The sequence below is a fragment of the Sarcophilus harrisii genome, chromosome 3, assembly GCF_902635505.1.
Source record: "Sarcophilus harrisii chromosome 3, mSarHar1.11, whole genome shotgun sequence".
In the NCBI taxonomy this organism is placed as follows: Eukaryota; Metazoa; Chordata; class Mammalia; order Dasyuromorphia; family Dasyuridae; genus Sarcophilus; species Sarcophilus harrisii.
In genome coordinates, this window is record NC_045428.1 from 556,630,346 (window position 1) to 556,650,909 (window position 20,564).

At 41.5% G+C, this 20,564-nt stretch overlaps 1 protein-coding gene across 2 annotated transcripts; it reads right to left on the reverse strand.

Moving 5' to 3' along the window:
* Positions 1-7,796: 7,796 nt before the first annotated feature.
* On the reverse strand, positions 7,797-20,257 carry PDIK1L (PDLIM1 interacting kinase 1 like). Of its 2 annotated transcripts, none has more exons than XM_023499846.2 (3): positions 20,174-20,257; positions 15,448-15,749; positions 7,797-11,506 (listed from the first exon to the last, which is right to left on the reverse strand). In XM_023499846.2, the coding sequence occupies exons 2-3, from the start codon at positions 15,730-15,732 to the stop codon at positions 10,766-10,768; spliced, it is 1,026 nt and encodes a 341-aa protein (XP_023355614.1). In that variant the 5' UTR covers positions 15,733-15,749; positions 20,174-20,257; the 3' UTR covers positions 7,797-10,765. The 2 variants fall into 2 exon arrangements, with proteins under 2 accessions (XP_023355614.1, XP_003765001.1); XM_003764953.4 differs by lacking the exon at positions 20,174-20,257 and adding an exon at positions 19,545-19,624.
* Positions 20,258-20,564: the final 307 nt, after the last annotated feature.

Genomic DNA, 20,564 nt, shown 5'->3' on the forward strand with positions numbered 1-20,564 from the left:
TTGAGTTTGTCTGTGCTTATATGCTCTCTTATCAAAGGTGTGAATCTTGTAGAACTATAGTAAGTACTTAGTACAAACTAGAGAACGGTTAAGCACCATGCTAAACAACCATTGTCTCTATCAATTCCACTGACTTTGCACCTTGTTGCAAGTTCTGGCCCATAACACTAAAGTATATTATAAGATGTTCTAATGCTCTGAAAACATTGATTGTCTCTAGGTCTTCACTTATTCTCATCATTTTTACATCTTTATTGACATATTTTGCTCTTGTCCTCCTCCATAATTTCTTACATATAAAGTGTTCAGCCTATTCACACCCACCACATATATCCTCTCTATAACACCAACTTTCAGTTCTTCTGAGATTGTTTCCTGACTCACAATCTGAGATATTACCACTATCAGCAGAATATTGATGTTAAAATGGTGTCTCATTGCTATCCAACAATGTCACAGAATAGAAAAGCCCAATGTGGCTTGGATTTTTGACCTATTTCTTCTGTGGTTATTCAGTTATTTTTCAGTAGCATCTGACTCTTTGTGACCCCATTTGGGGTTGGCAAAGATACTGGAGGTAATGGAGTATTATTGCTCTATAAGAAATGATGAGCAGGCTGATTTCAGAGAAGCCTGGAAAGACTTACACGAACTGATGCTGAGTGAAGCAAGCAAAACCGAGAAAACATTGTACACAATAACAATAAAATTACATGAATATCAATTGTTTTGGACTTGCTTTTTTCAACAATGAGGTGATTCAAGATAATTCCAATAGACTTGTGGTGGAAAGAATCACCCGCATCCAGAGAGAGAATTATGGAGACTAAAAGTAGATAGAAGCTAGTATTTTCACCTTTCTTTTTGTCTGTTTGTTCACTTGCTTTTTCTTTTCTCCTTTTGGTCTGATTTTTCTTGCACAACAAGACAAAAATATTACCATATTTGGTAATATATTTAATAGGATTGCACATGTTTAACCTATATCAGATTACTTGCTGTCTTAAAAAGGGAGGAGGTGGGGGGGGGGGAAAGAAAAAATTGGAACTCAAAATCTTACAAAAATAAATGTTGAAAACCATCTTTACTTGTAATTGGAAAAATAGCATACCTTTAAAATAACATTTTTTAAAAAGATGAAGGATAGTTTACCATTTCCTTCTCTAATTCATTTTACACATGAGGAAACTGAAACAGACAAGGCTGAATAGTTTGCCAGTGTCGTACAGCTAATGTGTCTGAAGCCAGATTTGAACTCATGAATAAAAGTTCCTAATTCTAGACCCAGCCCTCTGTGCACGACGGAGCCCCCTAGCTGCCTCTGCTTTCCTGACTCCAGGCCCAGAGCTGCTCACTGTTGAGCCACCTAATTGCCCTGTTTCTCCTGCACCCTTTCACCTAAGTCTAGATTTTGCCGTTTGATCAGAAAAAGGAAAGCCCTCCCTCTTCTGACTGACTTGCCTTTGCGCGCCTGTGGTGGGACACTGCTACTCGGCAGGATTGGGCGCTTCTTGTGGAGGGGAGTGCTTTGTTGTTACTGTCTGTGTCGCAGGTAGCCAGCACAGCTTTTTGCACAGAGCAGGCACTTAAGTGCTCCTTGAATTCAATTTGAATTGAACGGAATGTTTTTAATGAAACATGCTAAAAGCCTGAAAAGCACAAAGTGTGGTGTCGTTAGTGACACGGCTTCTTCAGGCCGGCCCTCAGCCGAAGAACCGACTACTCCCACTCCCATTAGGTACAACGCTTTCTGCCTGGTTTTCAGCACTGTTCGCGTCTCGCCCCTTCCTGCCGCTAAAGGTCCTTCTCTGCCCCAAAGTCCCTGCTGCTCTGGCCGTCCTCATCAGGAAGAAGTTCTTGGGTTCCGTGGCCGCCTCGCGCTGTGCTCGGTGCTGGCGGTAGGGCACAGTCCTTGGCACTGGGACAAGGAGACGACTTCATTAATTCCCCCATGGAGACGAAGCATCAGCAGCCGGGGGGGGGGGGGGGGGGGGGGGGGGGGTGTCACTGTCCCGTGAGCTGCCCTCTGTTCTGCTTGGATTGCATCTTAGAGCCTCTGCAGGGTGCCTTGCTGACTCATCCCCACAGGACTTTCTTTAACCCCTCAGGCTTGGAAAGTCACCTCGCCTCTATCTGGACTTCACACACATTATCTTCCACCCTGGGGCTTTTCCCTGATGGGTCCAATTCCTCCAGATCTTTCATTTTAAAAGCCCCCAAGAGCAGCCCTGGCTTTTTTTCTGCTTGACATAAGCTTTGCACAGTGCCAGACAGGTGGTACCTAAGTGCAAACTAGAGGGAGAGCCTCCAGGAAGAGGCCCAAGTAAGACATGCCGCAGGAAGGCTAACCCTAACCCTAAAAGAGACTTCAGAGGCCATGCACCCCAACCACCAAGGCTTAGGAGGTTGAATGATTTGTCCAAGTCACGCAGATAGCCAGCATCAGAGGCAAGATTTGAACCCAGTTTCTCTGACTCCGGGATCAGAGCCCTTCCTCTACTACATAACTCACATGAGGAAACTAAACTTCGAAAAGAAAAGATTTAGATGGAAGGTGATAACTGCTAGGTATTAGTGTAGTTTCTGGAATATAGAAGGTACCTCATAAATGCTTATTGATTTGATTTTAGGTATGTGAAGGAGAGAAAGGGATTAGGTTTGTTGTGTTTGGCCCAAGGAGGTAGAAATAGACTGAGTGGTTGGAAGCTGAAGAGGCAGGTTTCCTGAAGACTTGCTAAGGATTAGGGCTGTACAGAAGTGAATGGTCAGCCACTTCAGGAAATAATGATCTTTTAGAGTGGAAGCTGGAGGATCACATGTACTGAGTGTGTTTGAGAGGATATCTGTATGACTGATTGGATTGTCTGCCCACCAAGAAGTCATTTTGCTTCTTGGAGATCTCAGCTTCCTTATCTATAACATTAAGGAGTTGGACTAGATGATTTGTCAGCAAGTATTTATTAAGCACATACTAAATTCAGGCACTATGCTACTTGCTGGGGATACAAAGAAAGGTAAAAACAACAATAGTCTCTGCTCTTGAAAGTTTGCAAAAGTCCTCCCCCCTCTGGCATTATGTATTCTAAGATCCCTCCCAGCTCTGACATCCTATGTTCTAAGAACTCTCTCAGCTCTGACCTCCTGGATTCTAAGGGCCCTCCCAGCTCTGACCTCCTGGGTTCTAAGGCCCTCCTAGCCCTGTAACCCCAGGTTCTAAGGGCCCTCCCAGCTCTGACCTCCTGGGTTCTAAGGGCCCTCCCAGCTCTGACCTCCTGGGTTCTAAGGGCCCTCCCAGCTCTGACCTCCCGGGTTCTAAGGGCCCTCCCAGCTCTGACATCCTGGGTTCTAAGGACCCTCCCAGCTCTGACTTTCTGGGTTCTAAGTCCCTTCCAGCTCTGACATCCTGGGTTCTAAGGGCCCTCCCAGCTCTGACATCCTGGGTTCTAAGGACCCTCCCAGCTCTGACTTTCTGGATTCTAAGGCTCCTTCCAGCTCTGACATTCTCTGTTCTAAGGGCCCTTCAAGCTCTAATATCCAATGTTCTATGAATCTATTTAAGCCTTTTCTCTAGAGGGGTGAAGATTGGGGAGGAGTTTGGCACATTCTGAGAAGTGAACCAGGTGAGCTGGCATTCCAACTAAGTAAGCATTTAACTATGCCCCTGTTGCCAAAGGAACATAATGTTCTGGACAGTCCATAGAGGTCAATTTGCTTCTTTCTCCAGGGTAGATAAGAAAAAATTCAATGTCATTTCAGAAGATGCTATGTTGGTTGTTGCAGCCTCAGAGATAAAGATTGAGGCTTTTGCAAGGAAGCTGGCCTTGCTTTGACTTTGAAAAATCCTGTCTGCTAAAACAGCAGGATTAAAGCCCCAAATGAATGTGTGATCTGGCTGAAAAGTAGTCAAAAGCCCATGAGACCTGATCAGTTGACAACTGAACCTAGATAAAGCTGAGCTGTCTGCTAGAGGAGGAGTTCTTGGGGAATGCTGATCCCAACTTGTCCTACTGATGCAACTCCATTCCTCAGTGCCATACCACTTGAAATATTTGTATATATAAATATACATCCTCCATAATGGAGAGGTTTCCCCTATTTGCATTCTGTCTGTCAGCTTACAGAATTTGGAGGAGTCAAATGACTTGGGTTTAACCACCTTCAGGACACTTATTAGCTATGTGAGTTAGGTAAAGTATCTCATCATCCTAGGCCTGTTTTCTTTTCTGCAAGGAAGGTTAACCAGATAACCTCTTAGCCCCCTACAGCTCTTACAAGTCTAACATTCTATTTTGAGAAAAAATTCTATTAACAAAACTGGAATACATTACAAATAAAGCTGTTTAAAGTTGTGCTTTTGTCAACAAACCTGCTTTGCATAACTTCTGCCAACTGGGGGAGTTAACTAAACATGCAAAACAGGAAAATAGAGTAGTGCAGAGGTCAAACACTAGGATACCTGTTCAGGAGCCTCCTCAAGCCAATGAAAAAACATTGCTAAGAGGAAATGGGTGACTTTAAAAGATGCACTTCAGCCTTCCTCCCCACCTGCCCCGCCTGCCAGGGGCGGGCAACCACCACCGCAGGTTCTCCCAAACAAGAGTCCGCTTTCTAACCACAAGCCAACTGTCTATCATTACACTGCATTTTAGAGAACACCACTGATTGGCTGATTCCAAAAAAAGCTATATTCAAATTTAAAGACCAGCCCCAAACAACCTAAGTTCCTTACCACTGCGTGAAAGATAAAGCTTAAGCAAGTGCCAAGCAGAAATACAGATTAAGCAAACTTCCCAGCACTCCCCTGAAGGTGAAGGCTAAACTTGGAGCCAGCCCGGGGCCAAAGTGTCCCATCACAGAATCATCACGGCTGTTATGAAAGTGACCTTAGAATATAGAATAACATGAAATGTCAGAACTGGAAGGGAACTAAAATCTCTAAGCCATTTTATAATTAAAAAATAATCCCTCACTTAGAACTCCTTGACAAATTATATTCATTAGGCATATGCTAAATTGGATATAAACTCTTACAGGTATAGGCAGGTTTGTATTTGTTCTGATTCTTCGTGATCCTATGTTTTAGTACACTGAGCCTTTCTGTTCTCCTCACTCTCTCAAAATTGTCCAAGTTCATGTTCCTTATTCATCTCATTCTCTGCCATCCCTTTTTTCCTTTTGCCTTCAGTCTTTCTCAGTATCAGTGTTTGTTTCAATGAGTTTTGTCTTCCCAAATAGCAGGCTTGTGGAGGACAAAAGGAAGTCCTAGCTCTGCCACTAAAACTACATGACCTTGCACAGGTCATTTAAATCTGGGTGTATTTCTTCATCTTTAAAATAAGGGCTCTGGATTCAAAATAACACATTTGCACAGTACTTGGAGTCTTTGAAAGTACTTTTTTTGCAATAACCCTAGAAAATAGCTGTTACACCCTCTCCTTTTCCCCATCTTACAGTTGTGGAAACTGAGGTTCAGAGAGGACTGAAACCAAACTTAGTAGGTCAGCTCTGTCCTGGTGCATGCTCTCATCTCCTCAAGCCTGGACTACTGCAATAGTCTACTGGTGGATCTGCCTGCCCCAAGTCTCTCCCAGCTCCAGTCCAATTTCTACTAAACTGTCAATGTGTTCTTCCTGAAGTCTGGGTCTGGCCATGTTATCTCCCCCTTCTCTTCAACCCCTATCCAATAAACTCCAACAGCTCCCTATTACCTCTAGGACAGGCATTAAAAAGCCTTGTTTTCTCCCTTCCCTGACCTTTTCAGTCTTCTTACACTCTCCCTCCTACAGTCCATCACACACTTTTTGAACCAGTGACAATGAACCCCCCTCCCCCCCAACTGTTCCAAGAATAAGACAAACTCCACTTCTCAGTTCTGGACATTTTCAATGGCTGTCCCTTATGTCTGGAAAATACTACCTCACCTCTACTCCCCTGGGTACTTTCAAGTCTCAGCTAAAATTCTGGTTTACAGCAAGCCTTTCTTTATGCCCCTTAATTCTAGTGCCTTCCCTTTTCCCCATTTATCCTATAATTTTTTTTTTTTTTTTTTTTTTTGGTACATGATTGCAAGATTCTCAAGGGCAGGGACTGTTTTTATTTTCCTTTGAATCCTTAGCATTTAGCACTGGGTTTAGCACATATGTATTTAAATGATTTAATAATAAATAATTTAATTTAATAATAAAAATAATAATAATTTAATAATAAATAAATAAATAAATAAATTTAAATGATAAGAGCCCTGGAAGATAGCTGCTACATATGTTATCACACCTCCCTTCTCCCCCATCTTGCAACTGTAGAAACCGAGATTAAGAAATACTGTGACTTGTTTGAGACCAAATAGCTAGTAAGAGGCAGAATCAGGTCTGTTTCAAACATAGGCCTCTTTCTACTACATGTTGTTTCAAGGCTTCTTTGGATTTCATATCTTTTACAGATTCACAGAGTGTCAGTGAGAAAGATCCTTGGTAGCCATGTGGTCCAGGGCATAGCTGAACAGAAACTCTACAACATGCAACAACACACTAGACAAGCAGTCCTGCAGCCTTTGCTTGTATATGTTTAGTAAAGGGTAGTCAGTTTGCACCACTCAACTTTGCATCAGTTTTAATTGTTGTTTCCTCATATCAAATCTTAATTTGTCTCTTTACAGCTTTGATACACCCTGTCCCATTCTATCATTGAGGCCTATAACAAATCTAATCCCTATTTTATGTATCTTCTGGAAGATTATCATCCCATTATTTTACCCCTCCCTCCAGTTAACTTTAGGGAAACTAGATAGTAGAATGGATAGATTTGGGGCCTGAGGGCTAGAGCCAGGAAGATCGGAATCAGATCTAATCTCAGAGGCATACTAGTTGTATGATCCTGGGCAAATCACTTAATTCTGTTTGCTTTAGCTCCTCATCTCTAAAACAAACTGGAGAAAGAAATGGCAAATCACTCCAGTATCTTTGCCAAGAAAATACTATCCCAAAAGGATCTCAAAGTCAGACATGACTAAACAACCACCACCAGTTAGTCTTAAATTATCTTTTTGTCTCATTTATGTATGAGAAAGAAAAGGTCCACAAAAGCCATACCAGCAGGTAGTGTTCAGAAAGAGACGCCACCATCCCTCCTGTCTGCGTTCCTGCTCTAATCACTAGATCAGATATGTAGTTTTCCCCTAGGTGGTTTTGTCAACTGAGCAATTATCTCAACACACTATTTCCTCATGGAGAGGCTACGCTATTATATCCTATTAAGTGAAAAAAAAAAAATTTGACCGCACACATAAGGATGTCATTTCTATTGGAGAAATTATATTTTCAGTGCTCTGTGTCTGGAAAGCATTCAGTGCTTTGTGTCTAGAAAGCTAAGAAAGAGGAGGAAATTCTTTCATTTCAGATAACACAATTTCACTTGAAGATATAGAAGCAGCCTAGCAAGACTAAACACTTGACTCTATTGTTCTCAGGGAATAAGCACTATGTGAGTACTGAAGCTTTTCAATGTATTCTTGGGATAATTTTTCTCAGAACATCTCAGTCATCTTCCAGCTTTACCACTTATTAGCTAAGTTCCCTTGGATTCACCTCTCCAGAACTCACTAAATTTTCTCAGCTACAAAATAGTTTTTACATTATTATTTGCATCACTATCCTCTCTGAGTTGAAGTGAGGATCTAAGATATTTTTTAAATGATTGGTACACTGCAGATTTCACAGAATTGCTACCTATAACAACAGTCCTCAGTGGTTTCCAAAGCACCTCTGGAAAGGAAAAGGTAAGCCAGAATTTTCACTAAGTTTTTGTTCAAATTCAGACTTTATTTAAAAAAAATTGTCATGAACAATAAATTACAATCATTTCCCACCCCTTTTATAAATTCTTCATAAAATATATTTGACAATATTAAAAGAAAATTTCAAAAGTTTGTTTCATTTTTGAAGTGCTGATGACTATTTTTTGACCATGTGTCATGCTGGTGAATTATTGTAGCTGCTACAATAGTTTTATTGATATAACATCTTACAATAAACACAAAGAACAGGCCACCAGAACTATTCAGTGTGCTACTCTCCAACTGTTAACACCCACTTCATCAGAATGACAAAGTGTCCCTTAGCACCAAGAATCTACAGTGGCCCAGTCTCTCTACATGATAACAAGTGCAAAGCTAACTGTAAGACTCCATATTTTAATTGATTTGAGTTAACATCTCTGCCACTGCAGTTAAAAAACTTATTTGAAACATTTGGTCTTTAAAAATTGCAGTAACTCCTCATAAAATTCATTTACCTTGGAGTTCAATTAAACAGTTAAAATTCCTAACTGGTTTTCTTTATTTTTTTCTTGGGTATACTTGCAGGAATTCTGAAATACTTGGTTTGGGATTTTTGTTTTTTTTCCCTTATTCTTGGGCAAAAAGGCCTGTGGCTAAATGTCAAGTCAGCACTAAGATAATCAGCTTAATCATAATGCTGGGCACAGTGCTTATTAAGTGAAGAAGAATGACCTAGACTTTATAATCATTTTGCCTATATAATGGAAAGAAATGTTTTGAAACTAAGATCTTGAGGAAATCCCAGAAATGATTTCCTGAAAAGAAGTTCAATTTTTACCAAAAAAAGTTTTCCAAAAGTGATAATTATTAAGTACTTTTAGTCAGGCAGGACCAAAAACTAGGTCCTCAGGGAAAATCAGACACTAGCACAAAGAAGATGAGCAAAAAAAAAAAAAAAAAAAAAAAAAGGAGTCCCGATTGATCACCATGAGCTCTATGCTAAAGAATCTTGGTTGTTCTTTGGTGAGACAATATTACTTTGCTCTTTTCCTGCTACTGATTAAAGCTACATTAGAAGGGTAGAGTTGTCTCTGTGGTATTTCAAATGTTGTGATTAGCTTGGTGGAGGAATCACAGAATTGTGACAGAGCCAGTATATTTTCATCTTCAATTTCCAAAACATTTTTTTCTAAAAATATATTTAAAATCTTGCACTTAATCAGTTTTCAAGAATCTAGTAAAGTGGTTTTATTTCAATGAAACCATTTGGCTTTAAATTTTTCAAAACAAAGTCACTTAAATTTTTATCTTTTTAATTTCTAGCTTAGAGCCCTGTTCTTATACTTTGGACTATGAATAGAAAGAAAAAAAAAAGAATGGCAACATTTAAACTTTTGGAAGCTAAAACAACTGAGAAGAGACAGGAACATCAATGGTTTTCATTACTCTAACATGACTTTGACTTTTCACCCAAAGATCCTTACAAATGCTCCATATAAAGATCAACTTAGTTATAACGTCCCAGAAGATTAACCTAGAGGGCTAAAGTTCTGTTTTAGGAAGCTCTCCTTCATTAGATGTTAACTAACTAACTGACTGATCTAACAGAAAAATAAATTGGAGACAACAATCCAGGGTTATGAAATCAAACCAACTTCTCAAAGACTCCTGAGAGTTGTTGCTTCAGGCACAGCAAAATGACTGTACCATAGAGGTCAGTTTCCCCATGTGAAGGATGCAGCCGATGCCACAACATTTCATCTGCTTGCTAAACTGTATACACATTATCTCCCACATTAGAAAAAGGTGATCAACATTTAAGACAACCATATCGCTGTTATCACCATCTCAAAGTAAACAACAGAAAACAGCATCAGTGCCAAAATGGAAGGGACTCCAGTGATTCAACAAGAGACCATATCAGGACAGGCAAATCAGACCGTAGGACTCGTTTGGGCTTCCACCTCATAATTTTGAACCTTAGACAACTTCTCCAAACTCAAAAAGTCACTGAATCAAGTACTGAAACTTCATTCAAGCCAAGTTTCCAGAACTACAACAATCCTGTATTCAAGTTTGTACCAGATTGTAGATGCAACAGGTATAGACATGTCCTGATGCTGTGGCCTAATTGGATAACCAAGTGCTTGGTTACTTAAAAGAGTGTAGGATTGAATGATTAATGATCTTGCCAGCCTGCTACCATAGGACAGCATTATACTGTAATTAACTCCTTCTGCTACTGAACGGTGAAAACTCAGCTTAAACATAACTCAACAGCTTTGCTTGTTATTTACAGCTCAGATGTTCTTTTATGTCCAAGTAGGACACTCTTAAACCCTCCAAAATGGTGCTTTTTAAAAAAGTCTCATAATAATACAAAAATAAAAACTTAGCACAATTTCATCAGAGGGAGGGACCTAGGGAGAAAGTTGGGGGGAAGTGTCTCAGTTATTTTTCCACCACTGAATTTACCAGCAAATCCCAAACACCCAAACCCACACCGAATAATTTAAACAGAAGTGGCATTTTTTTCATATGGAATGCAAAATGCACACATTCACATACTTACATATACATAAATATATACATATATGTTTACTTTACAAAGCCTCACAGTTTGCATGACCAGCATGTAAACCATTGTTTCTATGGAAGTTCCTAATACTGACAAGGAATGTCTAAAATACTTGCGACATATTCCCAGAAAAGCTGGACTCTCATCTTTCCTTGGCTCTTAAAGAATTTTCCTGTCAAATTTCTACCAATGGTCATTTAAAAAATTTATACACACATTGGTAATACACATTTAAAACATACTAACAAAATGGCTGACTCAGACTTAGGAAACCTTAAAAAAACACAGTAAAATCTAAACTCTTCAGGTAGGAGTTTAGCCTTATGTATTCCTTTTTTCTGCCACAAAATGTTGCATCCCTGTTCAGACAGAAGCAGCATGTCATCCAAGGGTTTTTCCCAGTAATCCATGTGTCACGTATCCCAGCCACTATCTTTAAAAGCAATTTGGACTAATCTAAGTTCTAGCTCAAAAGCGTCGGGACGATCCTGAGGGTTTGCAGCCAACATTTCCTTAATTAGCTGTTTCATTCGACTATTCATGGACTTCTTCTTCACAGGGATGAGCAGTTCCATCTTGGGATTTTCCAAAAGGGCCTCTCCCACAGGCACAATCTCAGTTCCTTGTTTCACATAACTCCCCAAGAGCTCCTTTTTGGTCTCTGTGTCTATGAAGGTGATCCTCTCCAGCATGGCCCAGATGATAATCCCTAGAGCAAAAATGTCTGCTTTGGCTGTATAATGGCCCTCCCAAACCTCAGGAGCCATGTAGAAGTCTGTTCCGCATGCAGTGGAAAGGAAGCATTTATTTACACTGACAGGTTCTTCTGGGTTCTGCCCAGAAGCAGAGCAAACTTTACTCAAACCAAAATCAGCCACTTTCAGTGTGGGTTCCAAGTCACTTGTATCCAATCTGCTTTGAGAAATCAGGATATTATCAGGCTTGAGGTCACGGTGGATAATCTGATTCTTGTGCAAGAAAGCCAGAGCACTGCTGAGCTGAAGCATGAAGCTTGTGTTGGTTTTTCGGTTGGGTTTCCGGGATAAGAGGTATTCATTCATGTCTCCTCCATCACAGAAATCCATCACAAACCACAGATAATAGGCGCTTCTGGGATCAAAAGCGATTTCTCCTTTCAGTGAAGTCTCTACAAGCTATAACGAGGGAGAAAAATGTTTCAGTCATCTTTTGCATTTTGTTGCATACAACATTCTACCACAGGAAAAAAGTTAATAATACATTTCAAAATTTTCATTTACAAAAATGCCTAGTAAATTCTGATGAGTTTAGTCTTTTCATATATGCTTAATTTCAAATGTTCATATTCCAACACAATATATTTTTTTCTTAATGAAGCACAGACCAAGTTAAATCATTCTAAGCCAAGTGGCAAAGCTAAGTGGCTGGCACATTTCTGCCCCTCATTAGTGCTGAAAACCTCTCACCTAGCAAAAAATTTTCTAGAAAATCCTGAGTTTCAGAAATTATACTTGGTAGTAGACTTAGGCAAGCCCTTAGTCCTCTCTTCATTGATACAACCAAAAGGCTATCTTATATGGTCTTTGTGCTTCCATTTTAGCTCTGACATTTTATTACTATCATGTTTCAAAGGCAAAATGTAAACATTCTGTCATTTTGCCTAAAGGCTCACTGAATAGTTTTAAAATCTATTTTTAAATAATTAAATGTGTATTAGAAATTCAAATAAAATTATTTAAGCCTGTAAATTTTTTTCTTAGAGTAAATTTCATATAATATCCAGCATCTTGGCCTAAAAATCACCACCAACAACATTTATCTTAGTTTCCCATGGTCTTTGGGGAACATCTATAAACAGAAAGTTGGACTAGATGATCTGTAAGACACCTTACATCTCTACCATTCTATGATTACAAGTCCTCCAAGTATTCCAAAGTGTTTTTCTATCTGTTAGCTCCTCCCAACAGCCCTAGAATGTAGGTATTATTATTATCCCTATTTTACAGTCAAGGAAACTCAGTCAGATAGAAGTTAGTTGCCCAGGGTCATGTAGCCAGGAAGTGAGGCAGGATTTAAACACTTGAATCCAAGTCTAGTGTTCTATTTACTCTGCCACCTAAAAGACTAAGCCTCTATTTACCTGAGGGTGTGGTGAGAGTACACCACTGTACTGTGTGACCCTGGACAAATCATTTAACCCCATTTGCCTCAACATTGGTATCTGTAAAATGAGCTGGAGAAGAAAATGGCAAACCACTCCAATCTCTTTGATGGAATCTCATATGTGGTCACAAAGAGAAGAGCATGATCAAACAATATACAGGATAAATAGGAAATAATTAAGAAATGAAAGCTACTACAGTTAAGAGGGAAGACTTCTTGTAAAATATGGTATTTTAGTTAGAACTTAAAAGAGCTTAATAGTTGCTCAGCAGAAAAGCAATTTCCTATTCCATTCCCAAAATAGGATTATATAGGTGAAGTAAATACAGTGTGAAACCACAAAATCTTAAAGGTAGACAGAACTTTACAAGTCATCTAGTCAAATTTCTACCTACTTGTGTAAAAATTTCCTCCACAAAAGGTAATTATCAAAGATAGTCTTGTATATGTTTTCCTGTAAATACCACAGAGAGAAAAGATAAAACCAATAGGAAAAAAGGTAGAATTCATACAATGAGAACCTATTTGTAAATTGTTCAGCACTGTGCCTGGCAAATAGCAGACATTATATAAATGCTGATTCACTTCCTCTTCTCAGCTGTATTGTCATCACCCATGGTTTTGCCAAAACTAAAAACTCAAGGTCCAGCTTCTCTTCTGATTTCACATTCTAATTCTGAGCCCTCATTGCCCAAACTCTCTTGATTAGATTGATCACTGTGAAACTGCCCCTTCCTAAGGCTTAGGGGTACAGTAGCTTGTTGACTTACAAGAAGCTAAGTTAGGGTCTCAAGCTAGGTCTCTTCTAAATCTAGTCCATTTTATACTATAATACTATTTGAAGCTTATGGTACTAGGAATGATCTTTTGTTTGGAATGTTTTTCCTTTTATAGTCCAGAAGAAAATGAGCACATTGATTTTTACAATGTAAGACAAGCTTTAGTCCTGACTCTACTCACACAGGGGAAGCTGACAGGAATGCTTCCAAATCTTTCTGTCTGAGAAGTACAGCCACTGCCTATATAATCAATACAGTTCTAGGATAGTGACTAATTCAATAAGCACCTAACATGTGTAAAGTCCTTTGGTAGAAAAGAGAAATGTCCCACCTTCCAGGAGCATATATCATGTATATATAGTATAAACATCAATACAAAGTTTCTCTAGAGTGCTAATTTTGAGGGAATAGTGGCTCAAAGAAGATCAGGAAAGATTGCTCATAGGAGATAGTACTTGAGCTGTGCTTTAAAAGGGTGAAGAAGAAGGGAATAAGCATATAATATGTACATGCTTCGAGAATATCTCATCTGATGCTCACAATGACCCTGGAAGATAAATGCCATTTTATGCCAAATTTACAGTTGAAGAAACTCAAGTAGATTTGAGCTAAGTGACTTGCTGATAGATCACATATCAAGAAAGTGTCTCAGAATCTAGGAATTATGGAAGTTGAAAGTGAAGAACTGAATTCTAAACAAAGAGGTCCACTCCTGAAAAGAAATGAAAGTAGAAGGTTTAACTTGATGTTTTTCTTTAATCATCTTCTAAGAAAAAATTGCAGGCCTCTCTGTATTTAGTTAAATCCTGCTGATTACTTCTCTGGATTAATATTTTCCCATCTGCTAATAATACAATAAGATCTGCAAGTTCCTATTTACACAGGTGAATGTGTTTATTTTTCTCTTATGCTTTGACTTGGAAGGCTCTGGGTGAGTCATTTGCACAGTGGAAGTAAATTTTGCATTTACCGACAAAATCCTGAGCACTCAGTTTACAAAAGAAAGCACTTTTTCTCTCTTCCTCCCACCCCCCAAGCCCCTTAGCCTCCAGAGAGCATTCTTTGAGTCTTAACTATCAGTGTCTCTATTAATTCTTGTTGCTATTTGGCGAGACAAGCAATAGTGAGGTTTTGACCTCTGACTTATATCAGCTTATAAATCTTTTTCTGCTCTTTGTGTAGTCATGTGACTCTTCCCACTATTAAAGAGAAAATTCTGGCTTAAGGCTGTACAGAATTCATTAAACTTAATGTGATTAGGATTTCATTAACTCTCTGAAATGATAAGGTTCATATGTAAATTAGTGACACAAATCAAGGGTGCCCAATTTCCTAGAACTATAGTTACTACTTGCTGAGGCTTTTCCCTTTTTGGCTACTCCCATCTCACCAATGCTACTTTCCAAAGAGTGGACCTGCTGGGCACTCAGTTAGCTCCTCATCTCATATAGGTTGGCAAGTAGTATGGGACAGCAGGTGGCTAAGTTATTCTTAGGTGTCTGCATCACAGGTTTAAATAGAACAGTGTTTTTAAACAACTAATGAATTCTTAGCATTTCCCTCCTATGTGTCTATTCAAAATTATAAAGACATCTGTATTTAACTGGAGAAATTCCTATCAGCCTTTTATTCCCCTCATTATTGCTCTCCTTTTCAACTACACACATATTCTAATACTTCTAGAATTTGTCGTTTTCTTGGGGGAAGAGATATATTCCCATCACTGATGCTTATCAAAACCCTCTCCAGGGGTCCTCAAAGTATGGCCCACAGGCCAGATGCATGGCTGAGGCGTTTATCCCCCTCACCCAGGGCTATGAAGTTTCTTTATTTAAAGGCCCACAAAACAAAGTTTTTGTTTTTACTATAGTCTAGCCCTCCAACAGTCTGAGGGGCAGTGAACTGGCTCCCTATTTAAAAAGTTTGAGGACCCCTGGGCTTTAGTACTGTCTTTAAAAGATGAGACATCACATCTGGAGCCAGCCTCTGAGTGATGACCCTCTCTGCAAGGCTGTCTTTGGACAAAAGACCCTAAAGATTATAGATCCTCAAAGTCTTCAGGACTTGGATGGCAAAGTCTTTGAGAACACAGGCTCAGCTCTGTGCCAATCCCAGCCTAAGGCCAGGATATAGCCTTGGAGTAAATACAGTTTGAGTGGAAGCCACACACCTACCTGTAAATAAAGAGATGAGTTGGAGCCGTGAGACATTTTCTGCACCATGCCATCTTTTTGTAAAATGCATTCCTCCAAGTGAATCACATTGGGATGCTGGCTCTTGATACTGCTAAGGGCCCAGAATTCACGAAGAGCTAGCTCAACATTCTCAGGGGCATGGCATCGAATTTTCTTCACAGCTACTCGAGCAGAGGTCTTTCTGATGACTGCTTCATACACCACACCATAACTGCCTCGGCCAACCTCCCGTATTAGGTCGTACTTTGGCTGGCTACTCACCATCTTCAATGTCAAGGTTTCTGGAAAAAATCAAGAGTTCTCATGAACTCAACATTTTCAGGCCAGCTTTTCTTTTCATTATTTAATCATAACACATAATCATACTACTATGTTTAAAAATATCAACATGCAGAAAATAAGAAAATATGTTTATATGGCATGTGTTTACAAAATACTTTATATATCATCTACATATTTTATCCTCACCAAATCTCTGAGTTTTAGTATTATCATCACCATTTTATAGAAGGAGAAACTTTGGCCCAAAGAGAGAGAAGTGGCTTGTCTAAGGTCACAGAACTAGTGTTAGTGTAGCCAAAGCTCCAGAGTCCAAATTCATTGCTCTTTCTATAAATCTGAGCGTCCAGATTCATAACAGCAAAAAAGAATACTAGTTATGTACTGAGTAACATTAAGCTTAATTACTAATTGCCAAAAAAAAATAACTATTTCTTAAGACTCCTAAAAAGAATAATAATAGCTTGCATTTCTAAAATGAAAAGTACTTTGAATAATTTTATTTGCTTTTCTAAAAACATTCTAAGTATCATTATCCCCATTTTACAGATGAAGAAACTCGGGGTCAGAAACATGAAATGACTTGTCCAAGATAACTGGTGAAGCTGGGACACTGATCCAGTACTGTTTCTACTACACCATCTATTACTCAAGGTAACTGTAATTTACTCCCTTGTTTCCCTCCCTCCTCTCCAAACCCAGAAGTGTCAGAAGCACAATTAACTTTTGCTTCAGGGTCTGAAAGTGAAACTGACTATTCAAGGCATTGAAACTCAATTGTTTTCATTGTCCAGGAACAAAGACAGTAACTAACTATGGAGTAGTCAATTTGATTTTCAGTTTTTCTTATATTTCTGGTCTAAGTCCCGAGCTTTAAAAAAGAGAGAGAGAGAGAGAGAGAGAGAGAGAGAGAGAGAGAGAGAGAGAGAGAGAGAGAAAGAAAGAAAGAAAAGAAAAAGAAAATCTGCTTTTAAGAGAGGAGTGAGAGCCATTCCCCTATTCCCCTTTAAACTGAAAGTTGGCAACATGGCATCAATTCAAAATGAGAGGCTGTAATAAGTCTATAATACTACTTGACCAATTATCTGAAGGCAAAAGCAGGAATTTGCCATTGAGATTCTTATGTGATGAAATAAGGAAAATACTATTTAAAAAATTAATTGCAGAAGTTACCAACAAACTTTAGGGACAGATGCTGAGCAAATAAGTAACATAGATTTATACTTTCTCTGTTTAGCCTGTAGATACTTCACATGAGATAACACGTCATTGGAGAAAGGGCTCTAGACCGATGTATTTCTCCTAATTCACCATTTGCTATGCGATCTAAATCACTTTGTGCCTCAGTTTCCTGATTATAAAGTGAGGGGTTTAAATATTAATGGATGCTAAAGTCCCCCTTCTAATTCAATCATCCTAAAAAGTCCTATGAGAGTACTAAAGAATCCTTATAATTTATATTTGTAATGTAATGTAATTTGAAAAGTGGGTATCAGACAACATGAATGTAAAGAAGATCAAGAAAGAAGCTGGAAATTATTGAGAACAAAGTTAAAATCTCAGAATTTAACTCTCACCATACCAATCTGATCTTCCATAAGCCCTTCAAATTCTTATTTTTCCTTTCTAATTTAACCCCAAAGTAACCCGATATAGGATTTTCTTCTCATACTATAGTTTTTACTCTTCTTCCTGGATTACCTAGAAATTCACCTAGAATTAGCTTCTCTATTCATTTGAAGATGTTAAACAGTCAACAAGCAATCCCCAAACCTTTGCTTGTTGGTATTGCCATGTCAAATGTTAACCTATTTATTACCCAGAGTCATGAAAAGAACTCTGGCTTTGGTTTCAGAAGGGCTGGGTTGCAATTCCTGCTGGGCCACAAACCAGCCAGCAAGTTTCTTCCCTGCTCTGATCTTCAGTTTCTTGTTCTCTATGTAGATTTAGAGCTACAAAGAATCTAATCATGTTTACACTTCTACTCAGGATAACAGGATTTAGAGGTGTAAAGGACCTTAACCCAATCCTTCATTTTAAAGATGAGGAAACTTAGAGTCCAAAAAGTCAAAGTAGCTTCTTCAAGGTGACAAGACAGTAGAAATGAAGTCACCAGAATTGAACTTGAGATATTCTGGGGTTATTTCCACTACACACCACATTGTTACCAGTGAGTGCACAAGCACTTTATTACTACAAAAGGTAGCTGTTTGTATTTAGCATAAAGCTAACCAAGTGTTAAGGTTTCTGCAATAAATAGCTACAGAATGCCTACCCACTTTAGTATATAGCATCTCTTAATCAATGCTAATAAACACATAACTGTAAAGTGCTATGTAAATATGTTTGTTATTAATCCTCACTTATTGGAATTAAAAAAAAAACATTTATTTATAACCCATGGTTATAAAATGCTTTCTGTCCTCAAAACATTTATTGAGTGTTTAGTATATGCTGTGACCATAACCTAAAATATTCATATTTAACTCTAATTTATTTACCTGATTCAAGCCAATTCAAGAATTTGTTCTGCACCCAGAATGTGTTAATACAATTAACTATAATGTGCCGTGTATATATAAATTTATGATTAATATTCATTTACTGAAAAAAAATACAATGGCTATAAAATGTATTCAGTAAGTTGCCAAAACATTTATTAAACTCCTACTATATGCTATCGACCACAATCTAAAATGTCCGTATTAACTGTGAATTGCCTTTATCCAATCATAATTAAGTCAGACAAACATTTATTAAGCACCTGCTATGTGATAATAAGCATTGGTGATACAAAGAAAGGCAAAATCCAGCCCCCGCCCTCTAGGAGCTAACGAGTCTAATGGGGGAAGACAACACGCAAACAAGTATGTACAAATGAGGTAGAGTCGGGGTAAATGGGGGATCCCTAGCAGAGCGTGTGCCCACAGAGGGATAAACAGCTTTACAACTAGTGTTTCTAGGATCTTCACGACCACCTGGGGCGGAGGGGGGGGCGGAGACAGGGTGCACGCAGGCACTTGGGATCCCCAACTTGCCCACGGAGGCGGTGGGTCCTGGGACTCGGGCTGCTCGGGGTCCTGGCGCTGTCCTCGCGCGGCGGCCGCCGGTCAGAGCCTTGCCCAGCCGCCGGACAGGCGGGCAGACACCTGCCCGGACTGAGGACTGCGCTTCCGTACTCCGCCGACTCTGGGCCCCTCTCATTGGCTAACGCGCCCGGCCCTCCCCTCCCCTCCCCCTCATGCAACTCCAGTGACAGGAGGGGAAAGTCTGGGGTCCCGGCGCGCCCCAGGGAGCGGGAAGGGGGTGAGAGCGCGTGGATTCTCAGAGCTGAGGGAGAGAGCGCGGAGCACTGAATGCCGGGGCCAGCCGGGGGCCTCCGAACCGGGAATGTCAGTGCAAGGAGAACCCTAGGAACATAGAGTAGGACAGAAATGGTGAGGGGCCTGACCGACTCCCGAGTGCTACTGCCGCCGCCCCCCTTCTAGACAGCCGGGGAAACTGAGGATCAAGGTCACGCGGGCCCCTCGGACCCGCGGATGCTTCAGCTGCGGAGGGAGGAGGAGCTGCACAGCGCTTCCCGGCCCGAGGCCGCCGGGCTGTCAGGTCCAGCACCGGGCGGGGGAGAGCCAGGGCCCTAGCTCCCCTCAGGCGGGCCGGGCCGGGACCGGGCAAAGGGCCGCCTGAGGGGGGCCGGGCCGCCGTCCAGACCCCAGGACGTCCGCGTTCCGCCCAGGCAGGCGGACCCAGGAGGCGAAAGGCATGGGCTCCCTCCCCAGTCCGAGAGGTTTCTTTACCTCAGGGTCGCCGCCGCCGCCTCTCCTTCTCCCGGGCTCTGCAGGCCGCCATTATCGGGCTCCTCGCGCCGCCGCCGCAGCCAGTCCGAGGCCGGCGCGCGTCCCCGCGTGCGGACACACCCCCTTTCCCAGCTCTGGGACCCAATCTCTCCTGCCCCCCAACCTCCCTCTTCGGCCGCACGAGCGCCTTCCCTCATTGGGTGAGCACATTCCTGGCGGTGTCACTTATTGGTCAGGCGCGCTCCCGGCGCCCTATCCCCGCCTTCCTTCTTCCTTTTGGTTCTAAAGAGCCCTGGCGGCAGTAGCACTCAGCCGGCGCTAGGCTCCGGCTTCCAGCTGGGCCTCGCAACCCGGAGACCGACTCTGTGCACGCGCTGAGGAACGCACCACTCGCGCCCTTCCCCACAGGGGTGGCTGGGCCCGGGCCGGAGGGGAGGAGAGAGAGGACACCCGCGGGGCTTTATCTCCTCATCTGCCCAGTGGCTATTTCCCGCCGGCACCCGGAGCCCCAAGGACCGCCCTGGAGGAAGGTCCGATCCGGGCTCGTCCGGCTCCGTAGCGGCTTGGACTCCGGCCTCCTGCAGGGCCCCGAGCAGAGCCGCCTCGCCCGTCCCCGCCCGGGCACCTACCGTGCGGCTGGCTTTTTTTCTGCCTTCACCCCACTTAAATGCCTTTTGCATTTTCCTCTTCGGCAAGGTGCTGGCGCCTGCGGGGCTCTGGAGGAGGGAGGGCCCGGAGAAGGCGCGGTCTGGGTCGGGGAGAACCGGCATCCGCCCGGCGGGAGGAGAGCGCCCTTTGTGACTGGGGCACGCTCATACGCGCTGGTTGCCAGAGGCTGCGGCGGGAGGCCGGGGGCTGGCTGCGGGGTGCATTCCGTCTGGGAAAATCCGTTCCCCTGCTTCCCGTTCCTCCCCCGGCGGCGCGTTGGTATCTCCCTTAAAGAAGCAGGGGCCTCATTGTTCTCCCGGCTCCGGGGGCCCGGAGGGACCCTCTGCATTGCAGCGGGACGTCCGGGCTAGG